Source organism: Grampus griseus (genome assembly GCF_964374135.1).
Source record: "Grampus griseus genome assembly, chromosome: 7".
Classification (NCBI taxonomy): Eukaryota; Metazoa; Chordata; class Mammalia; order Artiodactyla; family Delphinidae; genus Grampus; species Grampus griseus.
In genome coordinates this window covers 38,285,479-38,300,840 of record NC_139001.1, presented here as the reverse complement: position 1 = coordinate 38,300,840, position 15,362 = coordinate 38,285,479, and the positions used below count along the sequence as shown (strand labels likewise).

Below are 15,362 nucleotides of genomic sequence, written 5' to 3'. Positions count from 1 at the left end.
GATTTTTAGAGATATACATATGAGTGTGTTGTGTATGCCACACCACAGATTTAAATTCAGACCTGGTTACAATACTTGGCTCCATTTACTGTGTGACCTGGGCAAGTTCTTAACCTCTATGGCCTTCAGCGCCAAGGGGATCTCCCCTAACTGTGGGGTTCTACTGTGCATACCCATATCAAAATAGTTACTGCATTTCTAACTACTAAGTTAGAAATTGACCTGCTTATGTATCTGCCTTCACTCTCTTCTAATGCAAAAAGAGTAGTTACTCATCTGTATACTCTCTTGCCTACCATAGCGCCTAATACATAATAGGTGTTTAAGAAATGTTGATTCGGTAGAGCACAGAGGGTCATGTCTGTCTTACCAGGCTGTGAGGATTAAATGTCATACTGTGAGTAAAGTGCCCCTCACAGGGCCAGCATATACAGTATATTTGTATAAATATCATTTCTTCTTTTTCTCACACTTCCTAATTTTAGGTTTATGTTTGCCATTTCAGACTTTAATGACTGTGTAATTTTTAAAATTTTTTATTGAAATATAGTTGATTTACAATGTTGTGTTAATGTTTGCTGTACAGCAAAGTGATTCGGTTATACTTTTATATTTTTAAATATTCTTTTCCACTGTGGTGTATCACAGGATATTGAATATAGTTCCCTGTGCTATACAGTAGGACCTTGTTGTTTATATATTCTATATATAATAGTTTGCATCTGCTAACCCCAAACTCCCACTCCCTCCCTCCCCCATTCTCCCCTCCCCCTTGGCAACCACAAGTCTGTTTGCTATGAATGATGGTGTAATTTAAGTCCGTTACCACAGGCAGTCATGCAGGGAAATGCAATGAGAAAAGATCCAAATGTGAAAAAGTTATTATTCCTGGATTCAAGTTAAATGACTATTTGCCCCACTTCTCATTTGTATTTTAAACACACATTTTCAAATGGTAGCACCAGACAGAAGTAGAATTAGTTGCATACACAACTAGGATTATAATGACTTGAAATTAAACAATGTATTAAATGTAGTATTTCTCAAAACTAGGGTGGCATTCAGTCAGTGTATACTTGTGAGGGTGACAGAGTTGGTTCCATTTGCGGGGGCCTATGTCATACTGGTTGTTAAACATTTTGAATAAAATTCCTACTTAACAATCTACTTATAAAACAGCTTTACCAAGATGCTACTATCTCTTGGTTTTATGTATCCTTCTAACAGCTTCTGCTAACTTTTAGAGCTTACCCAGATGTTTAAAATTATTTTAGAAATCACTTTGTGGCTTACTGTTGATCCTTATCAACCTACCTTTCATATCTTAAGATAATTCTTTCTGTGTTAGCTTCCTGCTTTTCCAAGGAGTGATGTTTTTGTGCTTGAGTTAAAATGTATATTCTAACCATTAGCATTTTTCTTTGTATGCTGTTTCTCAGGTGATACTCCAGTTTCTGTTTTGCTCTGTATATTAATAATCTTTATAGTATATTGCCAAGATTATTTAAGCAAAGGTTACATTGAGTTCTGCATTCCACAACTCAGAATCTGAGATATTCACTCATTTAAGTGGTCTCCCTCTAATTTCTGGTGTTCCATCAATTTTCTTAAGTACAGGGCCTATTTAAATAATCTGAAAACAGTAATTTAAGTTACTGCCTTACCATCTACTTTCCTTCAGCAACTGGAACAATTTATTTTTGTTTGTCATAAATTTAAATAAGTGACTTTGTGTCAAACAGTATCACATTTTGATTTTTCTTAGTTTTCATTTATCAGTGCATTAGTGTTTTCTTTGGTGGCAAAAATGGGAAATTATTTTAAAAGTGTATTTGAAAGAGTAATAGAATTCTTTATGCCTTTGCCTAAAAGAGGGAATTTTATTGAGGAAAAAAGTGCCATTATTTGAAAAAATTTTGGACACATTTTATAAGAGACCCAGACTATCCAAGTTATTTAAAAAAATAAAAAGTCTTCCACATTCCAAGAAGGCAAGCAAAGTTATTTTTGAGTGTTTTTATTTTTAATAGCTAGCATATTTTTGGTTAAATCTGGCTCTTGACTTTTTGTAAGCTATACCTACATTTTGCAACACATTGGGCACTTTGATTTATAGGACTTGGAACTGAATTTTAAGTTTCAAATAATTCAGCTTTTATGGTTATGGTGTAGCTTTGTTTTTATAGCATTATTGGCCATCCTTGTGATATATTTTCCGCTGAAGGCTTGATCAAAACATAATCCCAAATGTTGCATTCATGGGATGATTTTACATCATAGTTTCCAAAATGAAAAATATTGTGGTAAAGGAGGACTGTATGTCTTCCACAGACAGAAAATTGATGACTAATGTTGTGATAATATATTATTACTAGCCTCCTATTTATTGATAGCAGTCTACATTTTCCTTAGGTTATTTTGAAACCAATACTTTATTGGTCTGAATGCTTTAAAAAAATATTTTCCTTTGCTTTAGTGGGAGCAACACACAACGATTAAAAGTGAATGGACCTAGCGTCTGTCATACAGAGTGAAGTAAGTCAGGAAGAGAAAGACAAATACCATATGCTAACACATATATATGGAATCTAAAAAAAAAAAAAAAATGGTACTGAGGAACCTAGTTGCAAGACAGGAATAAAGATGTAGACATAGAGGGACTTCCCTGGTGGCTCAGTGGTTGAGAATCTGCCTGCCAATGCGGGGAACACAGGTTTGAGCTCTGGTCTGGGAAGATCCCACATGCCGCGGAGCAGCTGGGCCCTGTTCTGGAGCCTGCAAGCCACAACTACTGAGGCCGTGTGCCACAGCTGCTGAGGCCTGCGTGCCTGGAGCCTGTGCTCTGCAACGGGAGAGGCCACCACAATGAGAGGCCCGCGCACCGCAAGGAAGAGTGGCCCCCACTCAGCGCAACTAGAGAAAGCCCGCGCGCAGCAGTGAAGAGCCAACACAGCCTAAATAAATAAATAAATAAATTAGTTCCTTTAAAGAAAAATGCAGACATAGAGAATGGACTTGAGGACACAGGGTGGGAGAGGGAAGCTGGGGCAAAGTGAGAGTAGCATCGACATATATACACTACCAAATGTAAAATAGCTAGTGGGAAAACAGCAGCATAGCACAGGGAGATCAGCTCGGTGGTTTGCGATGACCTAGAGGGGTGGAATAGGGAGGGTGGGAGGGAGGCTCAAGAGGGTGGGGATATGGGGACATATGTATGCATATGGCTGATTCAGTTTGTTGTACTAACACAGAAACGAACACAGTATTGTGAAGCAATTATACCCCAATAAAGATCTATTTAAAAAACTTTTTTTGAAAAAGTGAAACTTTAAAAAACTGGAAGTATGAATATGTATAAGTAGGTATGAAATAAATATTGATCTGATAGGACAAATGCCTAGATAGCCATAATAGTTAATTACCCACTGATCTAATATTGGGTATAAATTTTAAAATGAATGTGCATAATTTTACAGTGGGACTGATCACTACTTATAATTTTTCCATAGGTTTTTATCAAGTCTAGAATGTCTAAAATGGCTTAATTCTTCTAGCCAAGACAACTACCAAGGAGAAAACAATGCTCCAGATTAATGTGACCTCTTAACAGAATATATGCTATCATGAAAATATTTTGAACAGAGGAAGAAATGAGTTACATGTTATACAGTAATCTAGTTTGGAATGTGTTTTTACTTTTATTTGGAAAATATTCACAATATTTAAAATGAAATAAAGTGCACTACAAAGAGATGAGTAAAGAATAGCTGTAACAATGTTGGAGATAGTGAGGAATGTCTCTTGTGTAAATTAATATCCCAATATACATGGTTTCATCTTTACAGACTAGCCCAAAGTTGAATATAAAACAAACATCTAAATTCTTTGGCTTTAAATGCTGAAAAGGCCCTTTTGTTCTGTTATTCACAAATTAAGCAAATGTAAAGCAGAAATAGTGATTATGTCAACTTAGGATATTTACCAACGTTATTAAGACTTTGAACTTAAAATTTACTGGAAATGACCCATAGTGCAGCTGGTTGGCCTACGTGATTAAGAATTCGTGTTCTTAGTCACATCTGCTTGTGTGTGTATTATTCCTACAATGGACTTATGAAGATGATTTTGACATATGGCAAATATCAGTATTTCCTGTTATTAAGATGTAACACTGAAATTGATTATGGAAAGTGAAAACTTCTATATTCAGTCACTAATAGTGTTCCTGAAGTACCAGTAAGGTTCAAAATTTAATCAAGAGAAAACTATAGTTACTTCCTCTGACAAAGTCTGAGGAAAAAAAAAAACTCATTATTAAAGACTGTTTGAATGTTTAAATACGTAATTTCATGAAATATAGAGACTTCAGTAATGTTTGTCCTAGATAACATTGTGTTGAGTACTTGATCAAACAATGTTGGAGTTTCCAACAAACATTTCTTTTGTTTTTTTCTTTTTTTACTGCCTTTTACTATGGTAACTGAGGTGTCTGCTATTGACCAAATGGTTGTGATCATTTGTCGCTCCCATTGTCTTAAATAAGTACAATCATCCCTCAGTAACTGTGGGGGATTGGTTCCAGGACCCTCCAGATACCAAAATCTGTGGATGCAAGTCCCTTATATAAAATGGTGTGATATTTGCATATAATCTATGCACATCCTTCCATATACTTTAAATCATCTCTGGATTACTTATAATACCTAACACAATGTAATGCTATTTAAATAGTTGTCAGTTGCCCATGTGTGGCAAATTCAAGTTTTGCTTTTTGGAACTTACTGGAAATTTATTTTTCCTGAATATTTTTGATCCACAGTTGGTTTAACCAGTGGATGTGGAACCTGTGGATACAGAGGGCCGACCGCATATAATCCACAAATTGCATATCTGCAACCACTGATAAAACCACCCCACATCTGGGTTAGGATGCAACTACAAAGGAATACTTGACATAGCAAGAAGAGAATTAGGAAACAAAGAACAACTGTGAGTCCTAGGACACTCATATTTTCATTAGCAGTCTCTCTACATGTTTCATATTACACTATGATCAGCTATCTAAAGACAGACCAAGAGGTAGCAATAGCAAATAAATATGAATCCTGGATTCATTACTTTAGAAATAGTAAGGGTATAAATACTTGTTTAAGAAAGAAAATGATTATTCATTCTATGCCTAGAGGTACTGATACCTGTGTTTGCTTTATCAGCTTGCCCAACAGCAGGTGGAAAATGTCTTGGGAAAAATTACTGAGAGTAAAAATAAACTGGCCTATGAAAAGGGAAGACTACAGGTATGAGATTTCATTTTTTGATTTTTGTTTTCTAATTTTTTAATGCCAGTTGTCAAGCTAAATTTTGCTGGATTTTGAGAGGACTTAGCTCTGTCATTTACTAATTCTATAACTTTGGACAAGTTTTTAAGCCTCCCTAAGTTTGGTCCCTCATTCAAATCCAGGTGACTTCTATCTACACACCTATAATATAATACTGAAACCTAAAATTGTGAAGCCAAGGCTCATTCTGTGACAGTATAAAACTTTATTATAATTATTTTATGCATGGTCATTTGCTGCCAATGTAGAAAGCCTATGTTCTCTCTCTCTTTATTGAAGTATAGATGATTTACAGTATTACATTAGTTTCAGGTGTACAACAGAGTGACTCAATACTTTATAGATCATATTCCATTTAAAGTTATTATAAAATATTGGCTATATTCCCTGTACTGAACAATCAGTCCTTGTAGCTTATTTATTTTATACATAGTAGTTTGTACCTCTTAATCCCCTACCCCTGTTTTGCCCCTCCCACCTTCCTTCCCCCAACTGATAACCAGTAGTTTATTCTCTATTTCTGTGGGTCTGTCTGTGTTTTGTTATTTTCATTGCTTTGTTTTATTCTTTAGATTCCACATATAAGTGTTAACATATAATATTTGTCTTTCTTTGTCTGACTTATTTCACTAAGTACAATACCTTTCAGGTCCATCCATGTTGTTGCAAATGGCAAGATTTCATTCCTTTTTATGGCTGAATAATATTCTCTCTCTCTCTTTCTCTCTCTCTCTCTATATATATATCTGTGTGTGTGTATATATATACATACACATATGTATATATATATAGAGAGAGAGAATATATATGTATATTCTCACATCTTCTTTATCCAGTCATCTGTTGATAGACTCTTAGGTTGATTCCATATCTTGGCTATTGTAAATAATGCTGCTATGAACGTTGGTTTTTTTCCCCCCCTAAAATAATGGGTTTATTGAGATATAATTCACGTTTAAAGTGTACAATTTAGTGGTTTATAGTACATTCACAAAGTTGTGGAATCATTACCACTGTCTAATGCCAGAACATTTTCATCATGACAAAAAGAAACCCTGTACCCACTAGCAGTCATTCCCCATTCTTGCCTTCCCCTAGCATCTGCCAACCACTAATTTACTCTCTGTCTCTGTCTGTAGATTTTCCTATTCAGGACGATGTTCAACTTTTTGAAGGGTAAAAAAGAATTCTTTTTTTTTTTTTTAACCACCCCCTCCAGCTGCTTTCCCCCCTTGGTGTCCATATGTTTGTTCTCTACATCTCTGTCTCTATTCCTGCCCTGCAAACTGGTTCATCTGTACCTTGTTTTTTTTTTTTTTTTGAGAGCTTTCTCTAGTTATGGCAAGCAGGGGCTACTCTTCATCGCAGTGCGCGGGCCTCTCACTATCGTGGCCTCTCTTGTTGTGGGGCACAGGCTCCAGACGCGCAGGCTCAGTAGTTGTGGCTCACGGACCTAGTTGCTCCACAGCATGCGGGATCTTCCCAGACCAGGGCTCGAACCCATGTCCCCTGCATTAGCAGGGAGACTCTCAACCACTGCGCCACCAGGGAAGCCCATCTCTACCATTTTTCTAGGTTCCACATATATGTGTTAATATACGGTATTTGCTTTTCTCTTTCTGACTTACTTCACTCTGTATGATAGTCTCCAAGTCCATCCACGTCTCTACAAATGACCCAATTTCGTTCCTTTTTATGGCTGAGTAATATTCCATTGTATATATGTGCCACATCTTTATCCATTCGTCTGTCGATGGGCATTTAGGTTGCTTCCATGACCTGGCTATTGTAAATAGTGCTGCAGTGAATATTGGGGTGCATGTGTCTTTTTGAATTATGGTTTTCTCTGGGTATATGCCCAGTAATGGGATTGCTGGATCACCTGGTAATTCTATTTTTAGTTTTTTAAGGAACTGCCGTACTGTTCTCCACAGTGGCTGTATCAATTTACATTCCCACCAACAGTGCAAGAGGGTTCCCTTTTACCACACCCTCTCCAGCATTTGTTGTTTGTAGATTTTATGATGATGCCCATTCTAACTGGTGTGAGGTGATACCTCATTGTAGTTTTGATTTGTTCTCTAATAATTAGTGATGTTGAGCAGCTTTTCATGTGCTTCTTGGCCATCTGTGTCTTCTTTGTAGAAATGTCTATTTAGGTCTTCTGCCCATTTTTGGATTTGGTTGTTTGTTTTTTTAATATTGAGCTGCATGAGCTATTTATATATTTTGGAGATTAGTCCTTTGTTGATTTGTTCTCCCATTTTGAGGATTGTCTTCTTTATGGTTTCCTTTGCAGTGCAAAAGCTTTTAAGTTTCATTAGGTCCCATTTGTTTATTTTTGTTTTTATTTCCATTTCTCTAGGAGGTGGGTCAAAAAAGATCTTGCTGTGATTTATGTCAAAGAGTGTTCTGCCTAGGTTTTCCTCTAAGAGTTTGATAGTGTCCGGTCTTACATTTAGGTCTCGAATCCGTTTTGAGTTTATTTTTGTGTATGGTGTTAGGGAGTGTTCTAAGTTCATTCTTTTACATATAGCTGTCCAGTTTTACCAGCACCACTTATTGAAGAGACTGTCTTTTCTCCATTGTATATCTTTGCCTCCTTTGTGATAGATTAGTTGACCATAGGTGCATGGGTTTATCTCTGGGCTTTCTATCTTGTTCCATTGATCTATATTTCTGTTTTTGTGCCAGTACCATATTGTCTTGATTACCATAGCTTTGTAGTATAGTCTGAAGTCAGGGAGTCTGATTCCTCCAGCTCCGTTTTTTTCCCTCAAGACTGCTTTGGCTATTCGGGGTCTTTTGTGTCTCCATACAAATTTTAAGATTTTTTGTTCTAGTTCTGTAAAAAATGCCATTGGTAATTTGATAGGGATTGCATTGAATCTGTAGGTTGCTTTGGGTAGTATAGTCATTTTCACAATATTGATTCTTCCAATCCAAGAACATGGTATATCTCTCCATCTGTTGGTATCATCTTTCATTTCTTTCATCAGTGTCTTAATAGTTTTCTGCATACAGGTCTTTTGTCTCCCTAGGTAGTTTTATTCCTAGGTATTTTATTCTTTTTGTTGCAGTGGTAAACGGGAGTGTTTCCTTAATTTCTCTTTCAGATTTTTCATCATTAGTATATAGGAATGCAAGAGATTTCTGTGCATTAATTTTGTATCCTGCAACTTCACTGAATTCATTGATTAGCTCTAGTAGTTTTCTGGTGGCATCTTTAGGATTCTCTATATATAGTATCATGTCATCTGCAAATAATGACAGCTTTACTTCTTCTTTTCCAATTTGTATTCCTTTTATTTCTTTTTCTTCTCTGATTGCTGTGGCTAGGACTTCCAAAACTACATTGAATAATAATGGTGAGGGTGGATATCCTTGTTCCTGATCTTAGAGGAAATGCTTTCAGTTTTTCACCATTGAGAATGATGTTTGCTGTGGGTTTGTCATACATGGCTTTTATTTTGTTGAGGTAGGTTCCCTCTCTGCCCACTTTCTGAAGAGTTTTTATCATAAATAGGTGTTGAATTTTGTGAGAAGCTTTTTCTGCATCTATTGAGATGATCATATGGTTTTTATTCTTCAAACTTTTACTATGGTGTATCACGTTGATTGATTTGCATATATTGAAGAATCCTTGGCATCCCTGGGATCAATCCCACTTGATCATGGTGTATGATCCTTTTAATGTGCTGCTGGATTCTGTTAGTATTTAGTTGAGGATTTTTGCATCTATATTCATCAGTGATATTGGTCTGTAATTTTCTTTTTTCGTAGTGTCTTTGTCTGGTTTTGATATCAGGGTGATGGTGGCCTCACAGAATGAGTTTGGGAGTGTTCCTTCCTCTGCAATTTTTGGAAGAGTTTGAGAAGGATGGGCGTTAGCTCTTCTCTACATGTTTGATAGCATTCACCTGTTAAGCCATCTGGTCCTGGACTTTTGTTTGTTGGAAGATTTTTAATCACAGTTTCAATTTCACTACTTGTGATTTGTCTGTTCATATTTTCTATTTTTTCCTGGTTTGGACTTGGAAGGTTATACCTTTCGAAGAATGTGTCTATTTCTTCCAGGTTGTCCATTTTATTGGCATAGAGTTGCTTGTAGTAGTCTCTTAGGATACTTTGTATTTCTGCGGTGTCTGTTGTAGCTTCTCCTTTTTCATTTCTAATCTTATTGATTTGAGTCCTCTCCCTCCTTTTCTTGATGAGTCTCACTAATGGTTTATCAATTTTGTTTATCTTCTCAAAGAACCAGCTTTTAGTTTTATTGATCTTTGCTGTTGTTTTCTTTGTTTCTATTTCATTTATTTCTGCTCTGGATCTTCATGATTTCTTTCCTTCTGCTAACTTTGGGTTTTGTTTGTTGTTCTTTCTCTAGTTCCTTTAGGTGTAAGGTTACATTGTTTATTTGAGATGTTTCTTGTTTCTTGAGGTAGGAGTGTATTACTATAAACTTCCCTCTTACAACTGCTTTTGCTGCATCCCATAGGTTTTGGATCGTTGTGTTTTCATTGTCATTTTCTCTAGGTATTTTTTGATTTCCTCTTTGATTTCTTCAGTGATCTCTCTTGGCTATTTCATAATGTATTGTTTAGCCTCCATGTGTTTGTGTTTTTTATGTATTTTTCCCTGTAATTGATGTGTAACCTCATAGCGTTTTGCTCAGAAAAGATGCTTGATATGATTTCAATTTTCTTAAATTTACTGAAGCTTGATTTGTGAACCAAGATGTGATCTATCCTGAAGAATGTTCCATGCGCATTTGAGAAGAAAGTGTAATCTGCTGTTTTTGGATCGAATGTCCTATAAATATCAATTAAATCTATCTGGTCTATTGTGTCATTTAATGCTTGTGTTTCCTTATTAATTTTCTGTTTGGATGATCTGTCCATTGGTGTAAGTGAGGTGTTAAAGTCCCCCACTATTATTGAACATTGGGGTTTTTGAATTAGTATTTTCATTTTCTCCAGATACATACTTGGGAGAAATTGCTGGATTATATGGTAGTTCTGTTTTTAGTTTTTTGAGCAGCCTCCATACTGTTTTCCACATGGCTGCAACAATTTACATTCCCACCAACATTGCACTAGGGTTCTCTTTTCTCCACATCCTTGCCAACGTTTGTTATTTGTGGTCTTTTTGATGATAGCCATTCTGACAGGTGTGAGGCGATATCTCATTGTGGTTTTGATTTGCATTTCCCTGATGATAAGCAATGTTGAGCATCTTTTCATGTGTGTGTTGGCCCTCTGTACATCTTCTTTGAAGAAATGTGTATTCAGGTTTTCTGACCATTTTTTTAATTGGGGTGTTTGGGTTTTTTGATATTGAGTTGTATGAGCTGTTTATATAGTGTGGATATTAAACCCTTATCAGTCATTACATTTGCAAACATTTTCTTCCACTCAGTAGGTTGTCTTTTCATTTTGCCAATGGTTTTGTTTGCTGTGCAAAAGCTTTTAAGCTTAATTAGCTCCCATTTGTTTTATTTTTGCTTTTGTTTCCTTTGCCTTAGGAGACAGAACCAAAGAAAGATTGCTACAATGTATGTCATAGAGTGTTCTGTGTTTTCTTCTAGGAGTTTTGTGGTTTCAGGTCTTACATTCAAGTCTTTAATCCATTTCAAGTTAATTTTTGTAAATGGTATAAGTTAGTGGTCCATTTTCTTTCTTTGGCAACTGCCTGTCCAATTTCCCCAACACAGTTTATTGAAGAGACTACCTTTTTCCCATTGTATATTCTTGGTTCCTTTGTTGTAAAATAATTGACCATATATGTGTGGTTTTCTTTCTGGACTCTGTTTTTTTTCCATTGATCTATGTGTCTCTTTTTATTCCAGTACCATACTATTTTGATTACTGTAGCTTTGTAATATAGTCAGAAGTCAGGGAGAATATGTTAATTCCAACTTTGTTCATTTTTCTCAGGATTGCTTTGGCTATTCAAGATCTGTTGTGGTTCAATATAAATTTTATGATTATTCTAGTTCTGTGAAAAATGTCATGGGTATTTTGATAGGGATTGCATTAAATCTGTAGATTGCTTTGTGTAGTATGGACATTTTACCAAAATTTCTGTGAACATGGGATATTTTTCCATTTCCTTATATCATCTTTAATTTCCTTCACCAGTGTTTTATAGTTTTGGAGAGTATAGGTCTTTCACCTTCTTGGTTAAGATCATTCCTAGGAATTTTATTCTTTTGGTGTGATTTTAAACAGGATTGTTTTGCTTTCTCTTTTTGATTGTTCATCATAAGAGTATAGAAAAGCAACAGATTTCTGTATATTAATCTTGTATCCTACAACTTTACCAAATTAATTTATTCTAATAGTTCTTTGGTGGAGATTTTAGGGTTTTATATATAAGTATAATGTCATCTGCAAATAGTGACAGATTTACCTTTTCCCTTCCAGTTTGATGCCTTTTGTTTCTTTTTCTTGTTTGATTCCTGTGTCTAGGACTTCCAATACTGTGTTAAATATAAATGGGAAGAGTAGGCATCCTTGTCTTGTTCCTGATTTTAGAGGAAAAGCTTTCAGCTTTCCAACATTGAGTATGATGTTAGCTGTGGGTTTGTCATAAATGGCCTTTATTTATGTTGAGATATGTTTCATCTATACCAACTTTGATGAAAGTTGGTATCATGAATGGTTGTTGAATTTTGTCAAATGCTTTTTCTACATCTGTTGAGATGATCATGTGATTTTTATCCTTTCTTTTGTTAATGTGGTGTTTCACATTTATCAATTTGTAGGTATTAAACCATCCTTGCATCCCTGGAATAAATCCCGCTTGATCACGGTATATAATCCTTTTTATAATTGTTGAATTCAGTTTTCTAATATTTTGTTGAGGATTTTTGCAACTATATTCATCAGAGATGTTGGCCTGTAATTTTCTCTTTTTTTGTGGTGTCTTTGTCTGATTTTGGTATCAGGGTAATCGTGGGCTCATAGAATGAATTTGGGAGTGTTCCCTCCTCTTCAGTTTTTTGGAGTAGTTTGAGAAGGATAGGTATCAGCTCTTCTTTATATGTTTATTATTGATAGAATTTCCCTGTGAAGCTGTCAGGTCCTGGACTTTTGTTTGCTGGGAGTTTTTTGATTACTAATTCAGTTCCACTACTAGTGATCAGTCTATTCAGATTATCTCTTTCTTCCTCATTCAGTCTTGGAAGATTGTATGTTTCTAGAAATTTATCCATTTCTTCTAGGTTGTCCAGTTTGTTGGCATATAGCTGTTCATAGTATTCTCTTCTGATGTTTTTTTGTACCTCTGTGATATCAGTTGCAATTTCTCCTCTTTCAGTTATTATTTTGTTCATTTGTGTCCTCTGTCATTTTTTCTTAAAGAGCCTGGCTAAAGGCTTATTGATTTTATTTATCTTTTCCAAAAACCAGCTCTTAGTTTCATTGATCTTTTCTATTGGTGTTTTTTTTTTTTTAGTCTCCTTTTCATTTATTTCCTCTCTGATCTTTATTATTTCCTTCCTTTAGCTGACTTTGGGCTTTATTCTTTTTCTAATTCCTTTAGATGGCGTGTTAGGTTGTTCATTTGAAATTTTTCTTTTTTCTTGAGGTAGTCCTGTGTCGCCATAAACTTCCCTCTTAGGACTGTTTTTGCTGCATCTTGTAGATTTTGGCAAGTTGTGTTTTTATTTTCATTTGTTTCAAGGTATTTTCTGATTTCCTCTTTGATTTCTTTACCTACCCATAGGTTTTAATATCATGTTGTGTAGTCTCCACATGTTTGTGGTTTTCCCATTTTTCTTCCTGTAGTTGATTTCTAGTTACATACCATTGTGTTCAGAAAAAATGCTTGATATAATTTCTGTTCTCTTAAATTTGTTGAGACTTGTTTTATGGCCTAGCATGTGATCTATCCTGGAGAACATTCCATATGCATTTAAACTTTATTTTTTTTTTCAATTTTTGGCTGCATTGGGTCTTCATTGCTGTGTGCAGGCTTTCTCTGGTTGTGGCACATGGGGGCTGTTCTTCACTGCGGTGCGCAGGCTTCTCATTGCAGTGGCTTCTCTTGTTGTGGAGCACGGGCTCTAGGCGCACGGCCTTCAGTAGTTGTGGCACGCGAGCTCCAGAGCACAAGCTCAGCAGTTGTGGCGCATGAGCTTAGTTGCTCCGTAGCATGTGGGATCTTCCCAGGCCAGGGCTCGAACCTGTGTCCCCTGCATTGGCAGGTGGACTCCCAACCACTGTGCCACCAGGGAAACCCCCATATGCATTTAAAAAGAATGTGTATTCTTCTGTTTTGGGATGTAAAGTCCAGTAGATATCTATTAAGTCCAACTGGTCTAATGTGCCATTTAAGACCACTGTTTCCTTATTGATTTTCTGTCCATTGATGCAAGTGGAGTGTTAAAGTCCTGTACTATTATTGTATTGTTGTCATTTTCTCCCTTTATGTCTGTTAATATTTGCTCTATATGTTTAGATGCTCCTGATTAGGTTCACCTATATTATGTACATATATGTTAATGAAAGTTAATCCTATTGTTGTACAGATCCATTTATTATTATATAATGCTGTTTGTTGTCTTTTGTTATAGACTTTATTTTAAAGTCTACTTTGTCTGATACGAGTATTGCTTCCCCAGCATTTTTTTCCTCTTCCATTTACATGAACTGTCTTTTTCCATCCCCTCACTTTCAGGCTGTGTGTGTGTCTCTGAGATGAGTCTCTTGCAGGCAGCATATAGATGGGTCTTCATTTTTATCCAGTCAGCCACCCTATGTCTTTTGACTGGAGCATTTAATCCATTGATATTTAAAGTGATTATTGATAAGTGTGTACTTATTGCCATTTTGTCACTAGTTTTCTGGTTGTTTTTATAGTTCTTCTCTGTTATCTTCTTTTACTTCCTTCCCTTGTGGTTTGATGATTTTCTTTAGTGGTGTGCTTGTATTCTTTTCCTAGTTTCTGTGTATCTATTGTAGGTTTTTTACTTGTGGTTACTGTGGAGTTCATATATATTGACCTAGAGCTTATTTTAAACCAATAGTCATTTAAGTTCAGATACATTTATACACTTTTAAAAAGCTACATTTTTTATTCCCCTCCCCCACATTTTGTGTTTTCAATGTCATATTTTACATATTCATGTCTATCCCTTAACTGTTTATTGTAGTTATAGTTGATTTTATAATTTTTGTCTCTTAATCTTGTACTAGCTTATTTAAGTAGTTGATCCACAACCTTTACCTTATATTTGCCTTTACTAGTGGGATTTTCCTTTCCTATAAATTCTTCTTGTTGTAGCCTTTTCCACTTAGAGAAGACCCTTTAACACTTGTAACATCAGTTAGATGAACTCTCTTAATTTTTGCTTCTCTGAGAAGTCCTTCATCTCTCTTTCAATTCTGAATAATAATTTTGCTGGGTAGAGTATTCTGGCTTGTAGGTTTTTCCCTTTCAATACTTTAAATATATCATGCCACTCCCTTCTGACCTGCCAAGTTTCTATGGAAAAAATCAGCTGATAGCCTTACGGAGGTTCCGTTGTATGTTACTCTTTATTTTTTTTTCTTGCTGCCTCTAAAATTCTCTCGTTAACTTTTGCCATTTTAATTATAATATGTCTTGGTGTGGGTCTTTTTAGGTTCATCTTATTTGGAACTCTTTGTACTTCCTATACTTAGAAATCTGTTTCTTCATCCTCAGGAATAAATTTTTTCAGCCATAATTTCATCAAATACATTTTTAACCTTCTTCTCTTGCTTTTCTCCTTCTAGGACCCCTAAAATGGGAATGTTGTCCCAGAGGTTCCTTCAACTATCCTCATTTTTTAAAATTTGTTTTAAAATTTGTTTTTGCTCTTCTGAATTGGTGATTTCCAATATTGTATCTTCCTGATTACTTATGCATTCTTCTGTATCTCCTAGTCTGTTATTAATTCCTTTTAGTGTACTTTTCATTTCAGTTATTATGATGATCTGCTCCAACTGGTTCTTTTTTATATTTTCTAGTCCCTTGTAAAAAATCTTACTCTGTTCA

The 15,362-nt window shown here is 35.5% G+C and overlaps 1 protein-coding gene across 1 annotated transcript in view; it reads left to right on the top strand.

Moving 5' to 3' along the window:
• CCDC150 (coiled-coil domain containing 150) overlaps positions 1–15,362 on the top strand; it is a gene marked incomplete at its 5' end in the record, with an annotated part of 86,678 nt that overhangs the window by 39,385 nt on the left and 31,931 nt on the right. Inside the window, 1 exon segment of the mRNA XM_082657928.1 lies at positions 5,217–5,300. Coding sequence (XP_082514054.1) covers positions 5,217–5,300 — 84 coding nt within the window.